We start from the raw sequence: 16,370 nt of genomic DNA on the forward strand, positions 1-16,370 counted from the left end.
CCGTGCGCATGCGTCTGCCGCCTCGGATTTCATGTGGTAGTTATGTAGTGAAAGGAAGTCCGTCTCTTTTTAGAGAACCGGCTTTTTCGGCTCAACTCATTAAAAAGAGCCGGCTCTCAAACGGCTCACTTGCTTTGATGCATTGTATTACAAATTATGAAGTTGTATAAAGAAGTTAAGAAAAAAAGGATGTATAAAAGGAGAAAATGAAAAAAGACAGGTTTGTGGTTATCCCTTGAATCAGTATATTACCAACAATAATTTAATGCAGAAAATGAATTAATAATTTAAAAAAGAAATGTATTATTCTACTTAATTACATTCGCATGTATTTTTTCCTTCTACGGTGAACGTCCAAGCTACTTCATTTTTGACCTTTTTTTATAATAAACCTCATTCATGTCGAGCAACTCAGTATCTCACAAAAAATGTTAACAATATACATGATATAACAAAACACAAGTACAATATAACATGTTAAACTACATAAATAAACACGTTTGAAATAAAAAAATTGGTGTAAGATTATTTTGTATTTGGTAAGGGAAAATACGACAGTTTGTAAGGCAGGGAGGTTGACAGGTATGGATCTATCTAATTCATCTATTTAAATGTAATCTAATACAGGTTGACAGGTATGGTTCTGTATATCTCATCTCATCTCATTAGCTGCACCGCTTATCCTCAGTAGGGTCGCGGGGGTGCTGGAGCCCATCCCAGCAATCATCGGGCAGTGGGCAGGGGACACCCTGAACTGGTTGCCAGCCAATTGCAGGGCACACAGGGACAGACAACTCGCTCGCTCATTCACACCTAGGGACAATTTGGACCGGCCAATCCACCTAAAATGCATGTCTTTGGAATGTGGGAGGAAACCGGAGTGCCCGGAGGAAACCCACGCAAGCACGGGGAGAACATACAAACTCCGTACAGGAAGTCCGGTAGCTGGGTTTGAACCCACACAGGAGGTTCCCAAGACCTTAGAACTGTGCCTGCACACACGCTAACCACTGCCCCGCCGTGCTGCCCTGGTTTAAAATAATAGCAGTGCAATGTGACTAATCAAAATATCTCAGTTTTTTTTATATTTGTTATTGTTAAATGCCAAACAAGTTACCATTAGGTGCAGTAGATTCTCAGAAAACAAACAAGACCCAGCATTCATAATAAAAAGGGTTCAACGGCTGTGCAATGGGGCAAATTGTTCAAAGGGGTGTGTTCAAAAACATAGCGGCGTCTGTTGTTGACTGTACAAACTCAAAACTACTTTGTTTTTCCAAAAAAGGTAGGATTTAGCAATCCTAATATTTAGTTGCATGGCGCTAACTGCTTAGCATCAACTAACTTGTGGCACCTTTCAGTTGTTATGTCACTCCATGATTGCTGAACAACATTCCAAAATCAATTTAAATGTCTTGGTTTTGCTTAACAAACTGCATTTTTATATCACCCCACGAGTTCTCGATTGGATTGAGCTGCCCACTCAATAACATTAGTGTAAAGACTTTGCCCGTCTACTGGTGTGTTTAAGGTCATTGTCTTGTTGAAACATCCATTTCAAGGGAATGTCCTCTTCAGGATAAGGCAACGTAACTGTTTCAAGTATCTTGACATAAACAAACTGATCCATGATCCCTGACATGCTTGTCTAAAGTGAAAAAGGGTAAAACTTATCTAAAGTTGATCATTTTGTGTCACGGTCGCCGTGGCGACCAGTCTGCCGCGCCCCCGAACTCAAGCTGTAGCAGATTAGCTGATTGCTGGTCTGCTACTTAAGGCTGGGTTGTGGGTTTGGCGGGCGCTGGCTCATTACACATTCCCCGGTCTTCTATGCCTTGTCCTGTTGAGTTCGTGCCGGAGGAACTCTGTACCGTTCTGTTCTGAGTGTAAGAATGTTTTTGTTTGTCCTGTCCCGGAGTTTTGGACAACTTTTATTTTGTTAAATAAAACTTATGGATCGTCACGCAATTGAGTTCTCTCAGTTCCTGCCTCCTGCCTCCGTTCTGGTCCGGTCAGCCCCCTTCCCTTCGATTCCGTGACAATTTTGTCCATTTCAATAAAGGTTTTCTACCAGAAAGTAATAATTAAAGTAACCAAAACGTTATACCAATTTAGATGAGACTCACTGTCTTACACGGCAACATTTCTGGCAACAGAATAAAACTAAGTAGAAATAATGAGAGAAGCAGTTATCACGCCACTATAAATGAAAACATTATAGATATTTGGAATAATGAAGATGTTATGAATGAAAACATATTTAAACATAACAGGCAGTGACAAATTTTATGAAATTCACAACGAATCCTGTATAATTGCATACTCAATAACACTACTGCTTTAGACTGCTGTTTTACTCCCATTAGAACCGTTTTTTTCCAAAATATCGACAGTAAAGAAAATAAGTATTCGAACACCCCGCTATTCATCCCACTTGGAAATCATGGAGGGGTCTTAAATTTGTGAGAGAGATAAACTAAGAAGAAAAATACAGAAATCTCAATGTATGATTTTTTTAACGATTTATTTGTGTGATATAGCTGCAAAAAAGTATTTGAACACCTGAGAAAACGAATGTTAATATTTGATACAGTAGCCTTTGTTTGCTATTACAGAGGTACAATGTTCCCTGTAGTCTTTCACCAGGTTTGCACACACAGCAGGAGGGATCTTGGCCCAATCCTCTACATGGATATTCTCTAGATCAGTCAGGTTTCTGGGCTGTCGCTGAGAACCACGGAGTTTGAGCTCCCTCCAAAGATTTTCGATTGGGTTCAGGTCTGGAGACTGGCTGGGCCATGCTAGAACCCTGATATGTCTTTTACGGAGCCACTCCTTGGTTTTCCTGGCAGTGTGCTTCGGGTTGTTGTCGTGTTGGAAGACCCAGCCATGACCCAGCTTCAATGATCTAACTGAGGGAAGGAGGCTGATCCCTAAAATCTCACAATACACTGCCCCAGTGCACTCGTCCTGTCCCATGTGCAGAAAAATACCCACAGAGCATCATGTTACCACCCCCATGCTTCACTGTAGGGTTGGTGCTCCTCGGATTGTACTCTTCAGTCTTCTTCCTCCAAACACCCTTTGTGGAATTATGACAAAAGGGTTCTATTTGGGTGGGTCTCATCTGATCACAGAACTTTCTCCCATGACTCCTCTGTATAATCCAAATGTTCATATGCAAACCTAGGACGGGCCTTGAGATGTGCTGGTTTAAGCATGGGAACCTTTCGCTCCATGCATGATTTCAAATCGTGACGCTTTAGTGTATTACCTACAGTAACCTTAGAAACGGTGGTCCCAGCTCATTGACCAACTCCTGTCATGTATTTCCGGGCTGATTCCTAACCTTTGTTAGAATCATTGAGACGCCACTAGTTGATATCTTGCATGGGGCTCCATTCCATCTGAGATTTACGTCATGTTCAGCTTCTTCCATTTTTAATGATTGCTCCAACTGTATCACACAAACAAATTGTTAAAAATCATGCATTGTGATTTCTGGATTTTTCTTTTTAGTTTATCTGCCTCACGATGAAAATATCAGACCCCTCCATGAATTCTGAATGGGAGAAATGGCAAAATAGCAGTTTGTTTAAATGCTTATTTTCTTCACTGTACCTCTCATTCGAATTCAGACCACAACAAAAATTTCTTGTCCTGAGACTAATATTTTAGACCAGGGGTGTCAAACTCATTTTAACTCGGGGGCCACACGATAGTACAAACATTCCGTCGGGGGCCGGACTAGTAGATTAAAGAGAAAGAGAAAGAGAGATAAAGGAATAAGAGAAAGAGGGAGGGAAAATGAGAGAGGGCGGGACAAAGAATGAAAGAGAGGGAGAGAGCGTGAGAAACAAAAGAGATAAAAAGATAAGTCGTGTGAGAGGGGCAAAGAAAGGAAGCGGAAGAAAATCCAAAGAGAAATAGAAAAAGAAATAGAAAGACAGAAGAAGAGAAAAGAGAAAAGAAAGCGCAAAGGGTAGGAAGAGAGAAAGAGAAAAGAGAGAAAAGGAAAAAAGGAAGTTAGAGCAAAAGAGGTTAAAAAGACACACAGAAAGAAAGAGACAAAGAGCAACAAAGGAAGAGAAAAAGAGAGACACAGAGAGTGAAAGAGACAGAGACAGAGAGTGGGAAGAAAAGGGGCGGAAGAGAGAGAGAGAGAGAGAGAGAGAGAGAGAGAGAGAGAGACAGAGAGAGAGAGAGAGAGAGAGAGAGAGAGAGAGAGAGAGAGAGAGAGAGAGAGAGAGAGAGAGAGAGAGAGAGAAAGAAATACAAATACAGTGTCTTTGTCCGAGGCACCTTTCTTTGGCAACATCAAGTTGATATATTTCAACCTGCAGCTTGTTTTTCTCTTGCGCTTCTCTGAGTGTTGTCTCGCGGGCCGGATTCAAACCCTTAGCGGGCCTGATCTGGCCCGCGGGCCGCCTGTTTGACACCTGTGTTTTAGACTATGGCTGTTTGTTTTTTTGTGCGTGAATAAATGTCTCAAACGATTGCATCGATTTCCGTTTTGGTAAAAGTTTGCCACTCCTGGTTGTTTGATATTCTCGACACTGATTTTTTTTTTTTGTGCGAAAAATCAATAAAATCTCTGCTGGCATTTAGGTATTTGGAATTTTGGGAGGTAATGTGGAAGTAACAGTGAGTCGCCTTTTCTGTTTTCAGTGTGCGCAGGAGAGCAGAAAATGAAGCACACGTTTATATTGTAATTAGCTGTCTTGGTTGTAGTTCACACACAACATTTACATTCAGCAATAAATTGCCCTGCAAAGCACAGATGCCATACGAAACGACTTTCATACCGTTTTCGAATCAAATCAATGTAAAGAGCGATTACGTCGCAGCATTATCCGTCATTGTTTATCCGGCGTCGTATTTTCTGAAGTCCTTCGCCGAAACGAGATAGGAGGACGTCGATGCATCACGGTTTCGGTTACCTTATGGCCATTTATTCCGTAGATTAGATTCAGGGGAACGCCGTGCATCCTGAATGCACACAAACGCCAACACTCGCAGCTTTCCGTCATAGATGTTGAAAAATCAGGCAGCTGAGGAACACTGTGAATTATTCAGCCCACTGGAGCAGAAACAAGGGGAGAGGCTTTTGCTGGGAGATAATTAAATTATTTGCAATAGCGCCTCTCATTAAAATTAGATTTGCTGTTCCAAACAAAAGCAATCAATCGCTAAAGGCCGTCAAGATGATTTTTTTTTCCCCTTCCTCTCCCTTTTTTTTCTTCATTTTTGGGGCGTCTGACTCACTGTTTTCTGTTCACAGGCCCTGCGAGTGCGCCCCCGGTGGCAGCGTATGGGACTGCTTGCCTCTGGACGGCACCTGTCACTGCAAGGACAACGTTGAGGGGGGAAACTGCGGCAGGTGAGTTTCTGCTGGGTTTTTTGGTCTTAAGTAGGATTTTGACCTGCAAAATGCGGCGGTGCCTCTACATGCGAGTTAAATTTGTTTCAGGTTTTGGCTCAGATCTCGAAAGACTTGTGCAAGGAGCGAGTTTTCCTGGTATGAAATAATTGAAAACGAGTTTGTCCATAGGCAGCACGATGGCGCAGTGGTTATTACGTCCACGGCACTGTTCTGAGGTCATGGGACCAAACCTTCCTGTGTTGAGTTTGCATGTTTTCCCCGTGTTCACGTGCACTCTGGTTTCCTCCCACATTCCAAAAACATGCATGTCAGGTTAATTGGACAGTCCAAATTGTCCCTAGGTGTGAATGAGTGAGATTTCTGTCTCTGTGTGCCCTGAAATTGGCTGGCCACCAGTTCAGGGTATCCCCTGCCCACTGCCCGAAGATGGGATGGGCTCCAGCACCCCCACAAGCCCTACTTAGAATAAGCAGTGCAGATAACAGATGGATAATTTGTCCATTCCTGCCTACTAAAAGCATTCAAGTTAACCCTAAATAACTATAACTTCCTGATCAATAAACCACATTAAAACATAAACATTAAAAACACAGTGATAAGATAAACAAGACTATATTAAGAAAATACAAGGTGAGAACTTACCAGGGAGGAAGTAGTAATGGATCGTAAGTGTTTTCGTGGTGAGTGGTCGTGCCCGTGGAAAGAAGTGAGGAACAATAGAGACTGGTGATGATATGTAAGCACCAAATGTACACTTAAAATTCAAGTTACTGTAACTGAACAAACACAACACAAAAACCTTTTTAAAACGTAATATTTTCATTTTCTTTTATTTTGGGACTTTATACCCGAGTGCAGGTTCCTCTTTCTAATTTTATTCAAACCAGCCATGGCCTTGGAATCCATTCCTATTGGACGTGATGCTGCCTCAAGTTTAAGATCCTTGTAGATAAACAGTAATTTCTGCTCTCCGAACCCATCCAAATCGATTAGCAGCTTTTAAAGAACAGTCACACCCCTGATGAGTTTTATAGCCTTGGTAACATCGTTCTGTTTCAATAGCATTCACATAGGATATTTTGACCGGTCGCACTGCTTATCTTGGTCACTCACATGAACACCACCCGCATGTTGGTCTATGTCATGATTACTGATTCGGGGCACCTTCGGCTGCCCTGTTGGGACGAACAGCCCTGGTCGCCGATTGGCTCCTTGACACTTTTTAAAGACCCCGGCTCACTGTTACCAGCGTCAGACCGTCCTGCGAACCTACGCTTTTGCTAGGAAAGCACCGTACCCTACGAGAATCTCCTACTCTGTATTCTCCTGCCTGATTACCTGTTGCCGACCTGTTTCTGGACCTGTTTCTGTCTTTTGTCCCGGCCATCGGCCTGTTGTGCCCTGTTTCTTGCCTGATACATGTTGCCGACCACGACCTGTTTTGCCCTGTTTCCTGCCTGATACTTGTTGCCGACCTTTTTTCTGGAGTTGATTACCGCCCTTGCTCCCCTGTCCTGGTTACCGACTCGCTTTCCTGCCACCCCCGACTATCCCCGCTCGACACAGGAGTGCCACTTCTGTGTTCCTGCCATCAGATGCCCGTGCCCGGCGATCGTCGGATCATGGAAGCAAGCACTGCTCTCTTTTTCCCATAAAACTGAGTTAAACAAACGCTATTGGGTCCTGTCCCCGTCTCTGGCTTGTGACACTATTTTTGTTTCCTGCTTCATTTAGAGACATCGTCGTCTTTTTTTTTAACCATTTCCTGTATTATAACCCACGGGTAGGGTCACAAAAAGCCACAAAAAGGATGCAATACCATAAAAACAATCTTGTCTGGCCATATAAACAAGTGCGTGGGATCAGGTGCCTGATGGTGGGTTTCCTATCTTATGATGGCGGTGAGGGGTCTCGAGTTGCCTCTAGTAGTAGCCTCTGGGAACTGCTCATAATTGAGATTTTCCTTCGTATGTCCGGCTAGATTTTTCTTCCAATTAAATCTTGTATAATGAAATTCTCATGTCTGGAGGCACTTGTATGTACAGAGTTGACGGTAGTGGTAGTACATGACCAACATGCAAAGTAGAATCCAAGAATTGTGAAGTTTAATTTTAAAAGAACTTTCACACCGTAGGAATGTCAACAGTTAATATACCATAAAATCCGGACTATAGAGTGCACTTGATTATAAGCCGCACGCACCACATTTTTCGGGCTTTACTGGTTTTGTCCTTACACAAGCCGCACTTCTATATAGGCCGCCTGAGCCCACATTGAAACATGTAACACAGTCACAAGTTTATCCCAAATCTGACTTTAGGTGCCGCGATCGTGACTAAAGATATAGCACACAATGCAATCACCGCATTCAGCGACATGAACGGAAAATGATACCGGTAGATACAATTTAATGCAGACCTTTAAAGTCCGGGTCCCGTTAAAAGTAATCCAATGAAAAAAATGTATATTTCCAAAGTAAGGGTGGGAAAAATATACATCCACTATTGTCCGCTGCAACAACAAAGAGATTTAACTCAGCTTTACCCCACTTCCCGTCAGCCCGCGTTTGCTCCGCCCCTTCTTTTTGATTCGCTCGTAGAAAACATATCACAATAAGTCTCTAAAATAAATACATTTCAAAAATATACAGTTGCAAATACATATTATACATGGTTACACATATTTACAAAGAAAGACGGTAAACCGAGAGACTTTTCAAAGTTTTAATAATAATAATATAACTTTCATCCCTAACCGTGCCTATGAAAGGTACCACCACGCTACTCCTAACACGCTCGTTACGCATGAAGCGTAGCCGTTAAAAAAAGCCGTACCGCAATTGCGAAATTCACGGTAAACCGTCCTCATCTTTCTCCTTATAACTGTCGCCATCAAGGGCGTCTTCCTCATTATAGGAAAGAACCTTTGTCATACGTAAAATTCGAACGTAAACTATGAGGATGCCTACCTCGGCGCATTTATTCCACCGGTCTAAATCTTACCGTTAGAAAAATTTCATAAATTGGCCGCTTCACTGAATAAGCCGCAGGGCTGAACATTTGGGAAATAAGTAGCGGCTTATAGTCCGGAATTTACGGTATTTTAAATTTGACATTTCAATAAAGATTGCGATTTTGTCAACATGTGAGGATTTGACCGTAAATTTCCGCATGACCTCGCATGCCTGGCTCAGTTTGCTTTGCCCCCCCCACACACGGACAGCTCCAGCTGACCCCTCTGTTCCCATGTAAGTCGCGATTCCTCACAGCTGTGTTCCGTTTGGATCCAAAAGGCTCCAACACGGTCTTGGCTGAAGAAATGTAAAAAGGAAAGAAAGAAATTAAAACCGTGCCAAATGCGACAAAGCTTGTTTCAGTCACTTTTTTTTTGCAGATGCAAGCCAGGCTTCTTCAACCTCCAAGAAAGCAATCCGGCCGGCTGCCAGCCATGTTTCTGCTTCGGTCACTCGTTGGCCTGCACCTCAAACGCTCGCTATGTGGGCGTCCACATCACTTCGGATTTCATGGAAGGTAAAGTACATTTTCACCTTGACATTTGGGCTAGGTTTACACTGCAGGAAAATCTGATTTTTGGGGACGAACGCAACCTGAATCCAATTTGTTAAAGTCTATATATATGTGTCATGAATACTCTTTGCACTCACCTGTACCCGCTCGGTTGGCGCCATCTGCTGCTCGTTGCCTGATTGATTCCAGTCACTCCTTGTCAGTCCGTCAGCGAACCTCCGCATACGCAAGGCAAGCACTTTGACTCTGGCTCCCGGCTGTCCCGTCTTCATCCGTATCTCGCTCGTCTGTTCCTGATTTCCCATTTGTTTCCGGCTATCGACCCGTTTTTACCCACCGACCACGCTCTGATCCCCCGCCTCGGCCAGTGACCCGTTTTTGCCCACCGACCACGCTCTGATCTCCCCCTCCGGCTATCGACCCATTTTGCCCATTTGACCACGCTCCGATCTCCCACCCTGGCAAATCCACTCACTTCCGCATTCCGATCCCGTGAGCTGCTTGCTGCATTTCAGGTGGATTGGCCGGTCCAAATTGTCCCTGGGTGTGAATGAGCGAGCGAGTTGTCTGTCCCTGTGTCCCCTGCGATCGGCTGGCGACCAGTTCAGGGTGTCCCCTGCCCACTGCCCGATGATTGCTGGGATGGGCTCCAGCACCCCCGCGACCCTACTGAGGATAAGCGGCCCAGCTAATGAGATGAGATAGTTGTATTGAATCTTTCTCATAATTCTATACTTTTTATGTCTTTTTATTTTGTCATATATTGTTCTGTATCATTTTCCATGCTGGTGTCTGACAGTAAAAACTGAGTAAACGATGAACATAGCACAGAGGCAAGGAAACACAAGAAATATCTTACTTACTAAGGATGCTTAAAAAATAGTTGTAAATGTCTCAAGTAGCCATGCCTGACATGATTTTAAGTCTGACTTTTTCTCTAATGCCCTCATTTTGTGTCATGATGACCCTTTCGGAACACAAGTAGGACACATGATTATTTCAATTTTTCATGTGTGGGCGTAAAGGCTTTGAGGCAGACTCTAATTATATACGACCGGCCATATGACATTGATGAGAAAAAAGGACAAATAATAATTGGGACTCCCACATAGCCATAATACTAAAAATTCCATGCGAGCAGTGTGTTCTTGATAAACAACAACATCCTAATGTGAGATTTTCTTCTTGGGTCCAGATCAGGACGGCTGGCTGGGCGAGTTCTCCGGGGGTCGGCTTGACCCCCTGCTGTGGAAAGAGGGCGAAGTCTATTTGCTGCCACTCTCCGAGGACGACCCAGGCTACTACAGAGCCCCGGGTGAGTGCCACTAGAAAATGATAGATAGCCGACTGCATACACGGCATCCAAGTTGATTTATACGCCGGGTGTCCTATTTTTACATACGCCTACCCCAACCTACCGTAAATTCCGGACTATTGAACGTACCTGATTATAAGCCGCACCCACCCCTTTTTGGGTGATTTGCCACTTTTGTACTTACACAAGCCGCACCCATGTATAAGCCGCGTGCACCCACAATAATACTTGTGACACAATTACCAGTTTGAACTAGACCAGGATGTAAGTTCCACGATTGAAACTACATACATACGCCCACCCCAACCTACCGTAAACTCTGGACTATTGAACGTACCTGATTATAAGCCGCACCCACCACTTTTGGGGTGATTTGCCACTTTTGTACTTACACAAGCTGGAACCATGTATAAGCCGCGTGCGCCCACATTAATATTTGTGACACAATTACCAGTTTGAACTAGACCAGGATGTAAGTTACACGATTGAAACTACATAGATAGTACACAATACTAGCACCACAGTCGGCATCATGAATGGAAAATGATACCCGTAATTAACGTATGATGCAGACTTGTAAAGTCCAGGTCCCGTTGAAAGTAATCCAAGGAAACGAAATGTATATTTCCAGAGTTAAGGGTGGCAAAAATATATATCCACTATTGTCCGCTGCGAGAACAGACAGATCTACCGGTAACTCAACTTTACCCCAATTCCCATCAGCCCGCGTTTGCTCCACCCCTTCTTTTTGATTCGTCCGTAGAACACATAACAAAATAAATACATTACAAAAATATACAGTTGCAAATACATATTATACACGGTCACACATATTTACGAAGAAAGACGGTACACCGAGAGAGTTTTCAAAGCTTTAATAATAATAATATAACTTTCATCCCAAACCATGCCTGTGAAAGGTACCACCACGCTAGTAGGATCACGCTCACAATGTATCAAAAAAAACATCCCGTAATTGTGAAATTTACGGAAGTTCATCCTTAACTTCCTCCTCATAACTGTAGCCATCAAGGGCGTCTTCCTCATTATTGGAACGTACTTTAACTTTACAGACAACGTTTGCTTAAACTTAGAGGTTGCAGTCTTTCTTGGCGCACACATTCTACTGGTCTTAATCTTACATTTTATACTCCAGCGCCGATAGTGGCCGTTAGAAAAATTCCATAAATTGTCCGCTTCGCTGAATAAGCCGCAGGGCTGAACATTTGGGAAAAAAGTAGCGGCTTATAATCTGGAATTTACAGTAGCTGTAAATATGTCGATTATACGGGTTTTAGCCGATGGTCCGTGACAATCGCCTGGTTTCTGTTGTTCCTGAGATGAGTTGTGATATTTGGCAGCGGGTCCAAGCACGGATATCCCATCCAAAAACGCCTTTCCGCCCCAATCCTTTATCTGAGCCATTAGAAGATAAGGGAATAAGCTGGCCCACCGCCTCAGGATTTAGAGCTCATTTCTATCAGCCGCCCCAGCAGCAAAGGCCTGATGGAATTGACCGCCTTGGACGGGCAACAAAGCAGAGTTTGGCTCCGTGGCCAAGTCGGCTCCTCGCCGCCAAACCCTCGAGGACCCTCGAACGGGGCCCGGTCGTCGGAGGCCAGGAGCAAAACACTCACAAGCTCGTTAAACGGCGCCTCCTTCGGGATTCGTGCCGGGATTGCGGTAACATGGCGAGCTATGTGGGATGCCATGAGGGAATCGCCTATGGGCACGACCCACTAATTTTAGGAAGTATTAGATATACCGATTTTGGTTTTACTTCTGCATCAATTTTGGAAGAATAATTAACTTGTTTCATTTTTTCTTTTAAGTTATGATGTATTATTGCAAAGGTTGTACGGCCTACAAACGTCATTTGTTTTTACAACAATTCTTTCACAAGATTTCCATTTCATTTTTTTTCATGGTATATTTTGTCGCATAATACTAACATTTTTGGGGGCTTATTTCGTCGGTTGCACGATACACAACTGTATATAATCACATTTTTTAGTGGAAGTCCAATGTTGGCAACAAGATTGACTTGGTTTAATTGGAAATGATTTGAATGCAACACAAAGTTTTTCTTCTTTTCCCCTGTCTTTTTCTTTCTTTTTTTAAATTTCTTTAAAAAAAATCTCATTGTGTTTTTTTTTTCTTTTTTCTTTTTTCTTTTTGTTGTTGTTTTCGTCAAAAGTCTCTCTTTCACTTTTCAAACCAGCTGCCAACTTTTGATGCTAAAAATCGGCAGACCTGAGAGCAATAATTACAGTAATCAAGCCGAGAAGTAATAAATGCATGAATCATCATCTCAGCATCTGATTATGAAAGAATCGGGCAAATCTTTGCAATATTTCAAAGTTGGAAGAAAGCTACTCAAGTAATTTATTTTCATATGTAAATGAAACGGCATATTAGGATCAAATATTACACCTAGATTTTTAACAGAGTCACTTTCGGTGATATTACATTCGTCAGGGTTCAGAGCAGTGTTTGAGCGGAAAAAAAGTTTTATCTGCCACTTTCAGCCTAAAAGTAAGATCTTAAACCCGAGCCCGAGCCTGAATCGATCTGAATTTCAGGCCAGTAAGGCCTAAAATGTCAATCATTACGTCCGGGTCAGGCTAACAATCCCTCCGGCTGCCTTTTTTTTTTTCATACACCTGTCATTGTTCTTCTTTGTCTCTGTTAATGAAGTCCTGTTTAACTTAGATTTATTTACCAAAGACAGGCTTTACGTGTGGCATGTCCACGACAGAACAATGCCTCATAGAGCCGGTTTATTTCCAAACCACTCATAACTAATTCAGACTTAGCCACCGCTAATTGATAATCGAAATTACCACACGTGCTAGCAAGTAGCTTTGTGCCATTATATGTTGGCAAGTTTGAGTAAATGTATGCCCCCCAACCCTAACCTTCAACGGCAGTCACGTCGAGGGCAGCGTTGCGTCAATCCTTTTAAGAAAGCCTAAGCGAAACCAAAGACGTTCGCGCAACTCCCGACACATAAGCCGACACTCGCGCTCCAAAACGGCGGCTGACAAGTGGCTGTCGGACTCAGCGGCGACAGCTCGGCGAATAGCGCGAAAGCGAAACGGGGTTTTTCTGCGTGGGGAGTGGCAGGCCGGCGAGGATCTCATTTGAAGGAAGGGGAGGGGGTGTCGCGTGGATTGTCAATGCCAATCATCGGATTCTGGCAAAGCACTGGAGCCGTCACTCTTCGGTGCGTTATCCCTAGCCTCTGATGGCCACTTTTGACGTTTTCCATTTGGATTCAACATCTTGCATTGTCACGGACAACAAATTTCTGGGCGCTGATTTGTGACGCCCGAAACATATTGTGAGGAGGGAAATGTATGCAACACTTGCTTCGGTTCTTCCTCTCGTGCTGGGTTGTACAAGTTAGTAAAATGCTTAACCCTAACCCTAGATCGCTCTTGTCAAATGCATGGCCCAAGGTCCAAATGTGGCCCGCCACATCATTTTATGTGGCCGACGAGATCTTGAATTAGTTCAGTGTCTATAAATAGATTAGTCGAGAGTTTACAGTTCATGGATCCCTTAACCGCTAGGGTTGTCAGGGCACCTCCAAGGACTCAATTCTGGTCTCCACTGCTGACGGTTTGGTGGTCGTAGCAAAGTTGGTACCAGTCCATTCCTTGATGTTGTAGGCCCATTACTTTTTCGGTCTTCTCCTGTCCCTTTGGACTGTGTCCTGGAGATTACTTACGAACGAGACGATCGTTCATTAGTTGAATTTGTTCGTAAGTTGATTCAGTGCTATATTTTGCACATTTAAGGTTTGTATAAGTAACCTGTATTGTTTTGTACTAAAAAAATAAACATGTCATAAATTGATATACACTATAAAAATAAATAAAGTTAAGTTTAACTTACTTTTGGAAGACGTGCTTCAAAAGTTCGGCTACTTCCTCCTCCGTGCTAAAAAGTGGCCGAAAAAAAGTGATCCAACCATTTTCTCAACCGCATCAAGGTTTCTTATTCCACTTGTTTTCATTTCAAAAGAAACGGCCTGCCTCTTCTTGAAGCTTTACACCAACCATATTGAATGGAAGTCCAAGTTATTAAACAATAAAAATGTTCTTAGCGCGCTGGAGATACAGTATAGTATGTTTACACACGAACTAGGAAGAAGAAGCCGGATTTCTTCTTCAGGGTGGTTACTGTGTGAGCGCTCACCGCCTCAGGCTGGTAGCGGCGGAAAGAAGCACTACAGTAATGCCCTGTCCTCTGAAAATGGTGCACAAAATACAAATTTTTACTTACAGCAATGTCCGGATATTTTTCGACAAAACGTTTTCGTATCTACCGTTTTTCATAAGTCGAATGGTCGTAAGTAGGGGAGCATCTGTAATCTTGGCCAGACCTAATCAATGTTCCCTCTAAAAAAAACAAATGGGAGCTAGATCGCTAGCTGAAATAGTATAATCCATTATATGCAACGCTGATCCTCAGGTGGGTCGCAGCTTTTTTCCGGCAGTGGGCAGGGGGAAACCTTGAACCCTTACCATCCAATCGCGGTGCACACAGAGACAGAAAACTCACTCGCTCATGCATTCATACCTAGGGACAATTTAGACCGGCCAATTAACCTGACATGCATGTTTTTGTAATGTGTGTGTGGGGAGGGGAGGTTGGGCAACTGGAGTGCCTGGAGGAGAACATGCAAACTACACACAGAAAAGCTATTAGCTGGATTTGAACCCATGACCTCAGAGCTGTGCCGCAGACTCTCATCTACCGTGCCGCCCTCATTTTGTGCATTATATAACATAATAATTGTTAATATATGAATTAAGGCAACGAAAACATCCAAAAAACCGGACCTTTTTAGTGAGCTGATCCGAAAGAGCCACTTTTTGAAAAATGGACTGAAACTATCGCGGCAACATTGGCGTGGTCACGCATGTCACTTGTCTCTTTATATTTTTAGTGATAAAGAATAACACCCCTAACCGCCTCTCTGTTCAACCCCCCTCCGCCTCGCACAAGAACTTGAGCCCATATGCGCTCTTACTTTACTCAATTTCGTACTTACATTGACTTCAAAATATCACGTTGAAACGACAACACCATGGGAACCAACTTTGTTTTATGTGCCAGCTAGATTTTCCTGTGCCCGGAGATAGTCTCTGCAGTGAGCAACTGCGCACAATTTAGAGGGAACGTTGGTCCTGGTGAGCTTGTGACCATACCACTGCAGTTTTTGTCTGTGCGCAGTCGACCACAGTTCTTCGTAGGGTCCAATGTGCCCCCTGATGGTGTTGCACACTTTTCCGTTTGTCAGATGGTCTACCTAGCTGATGCCCAGAAGTTTTCTGTCGCATCACATACTCATGGATTTTCCTTTCCAGTTTTGCCCTGAGAGTCAATGTCCATGTCTCGGCGCTTGCATGAGTCTGATCTTTGATTTCACTGCTATGTTTTTGTCACTCTAGATGCGTATAAGTCTGTGGCTGTGGTTTAAGATATCCTGGCCATGTTTCTCGCCCTGAACCCTTTACTGATATGACACGTTTAAGATATTTATTGTCATTTTACAAAGGTATAACTAAAATGGCGGGCTTTTCATTTCAGAGTAAGAACGTGGCTGGCTAGCTGCATGCCACCATTAGGGAACCTCTACTTCAGCCAGGTCTCAGCAATGATTCAAATACAACCATCCCGGATGTAGTGATTTCCCACGCGTTGTAGCTCCAGGTCATCTGTTCCATGGGTCACGTATCCGGCATTGGTGAGCTAAAGGCTCAACAGGGGTGGCTTAAGAGAGCTGTTAGCCTAGCCATAGCAGTAGAACGGACCTGCAGCCTCTCCTGACGCCGCCTCGGTCGCTTCCTGGACCCCATAACAATTCACAGAGCACCCTCTGGTGATCAGTATTTTTTTGCACTTCTATGACTTTCCTTGAAATCAGAGTTAATTGATCAATTTATGTTCGATGTAACGAGCTGTTAAAGCTACTAGCTGTCTCTATGCTTCCCAGTTTGTTTGGGTGAACACATTGACTGTTTGATTGACAGTATACAGCAGGCTTTACAGTCACACAGTCACGCCCACCCAACACAACAAGCCATCCCTGACATGCTCCAGAGATAGCATTTGCTGTGTGATGTCTGCTCCA

The 16,370-nt window shown here is 43.4% G+C and overlaps 1 protein-coding gene across 1 annotated transcript in view; it reads left to right on the forward strand.

Annotated features, from left to right (window-relative positions):
* lamc3 (laminin, gamma 3) overlaps positions 1-16,370 on the forward strand; it is a 243,035-nt gene that overhangs the window by 105,973 nt on the left and 120,692 nt on the right. Inside the window, exons 8-10 of the mRNA XM_088356238.1 lie at positions 5,282-5,380; positions 8,777-8,913; positions 10,106-10,225. Coding sequence (XP_088212364.1) covers positions 5,282-5,380; positions 8,777-8,913; positions 10,106-10,225 — 356 coding nt within the window. The remainder of the gene's footprint in view (positions 1-5,281; positions 5,381-8,776; positions 8,914-10,105; positions 10,226-16,370) is intronic.

Source organism: Urocampus carinirostris, chromosome 16 (genome assembly GCF_059441175.1).
Source record: "Urocampus carinirostris isolate Australia breed hairy pipefish chromosome 16, RoL_Ucar_1.0, whole genome shotgun sequence".
Classification (NCBI taxonomy): domain Eukaryota; kingdom Metazoa; phylum Chordata; class Actinopteri; order Syngnathiformes; family Syngnathidae; genus Urocampus; species Urocampus carinirostris.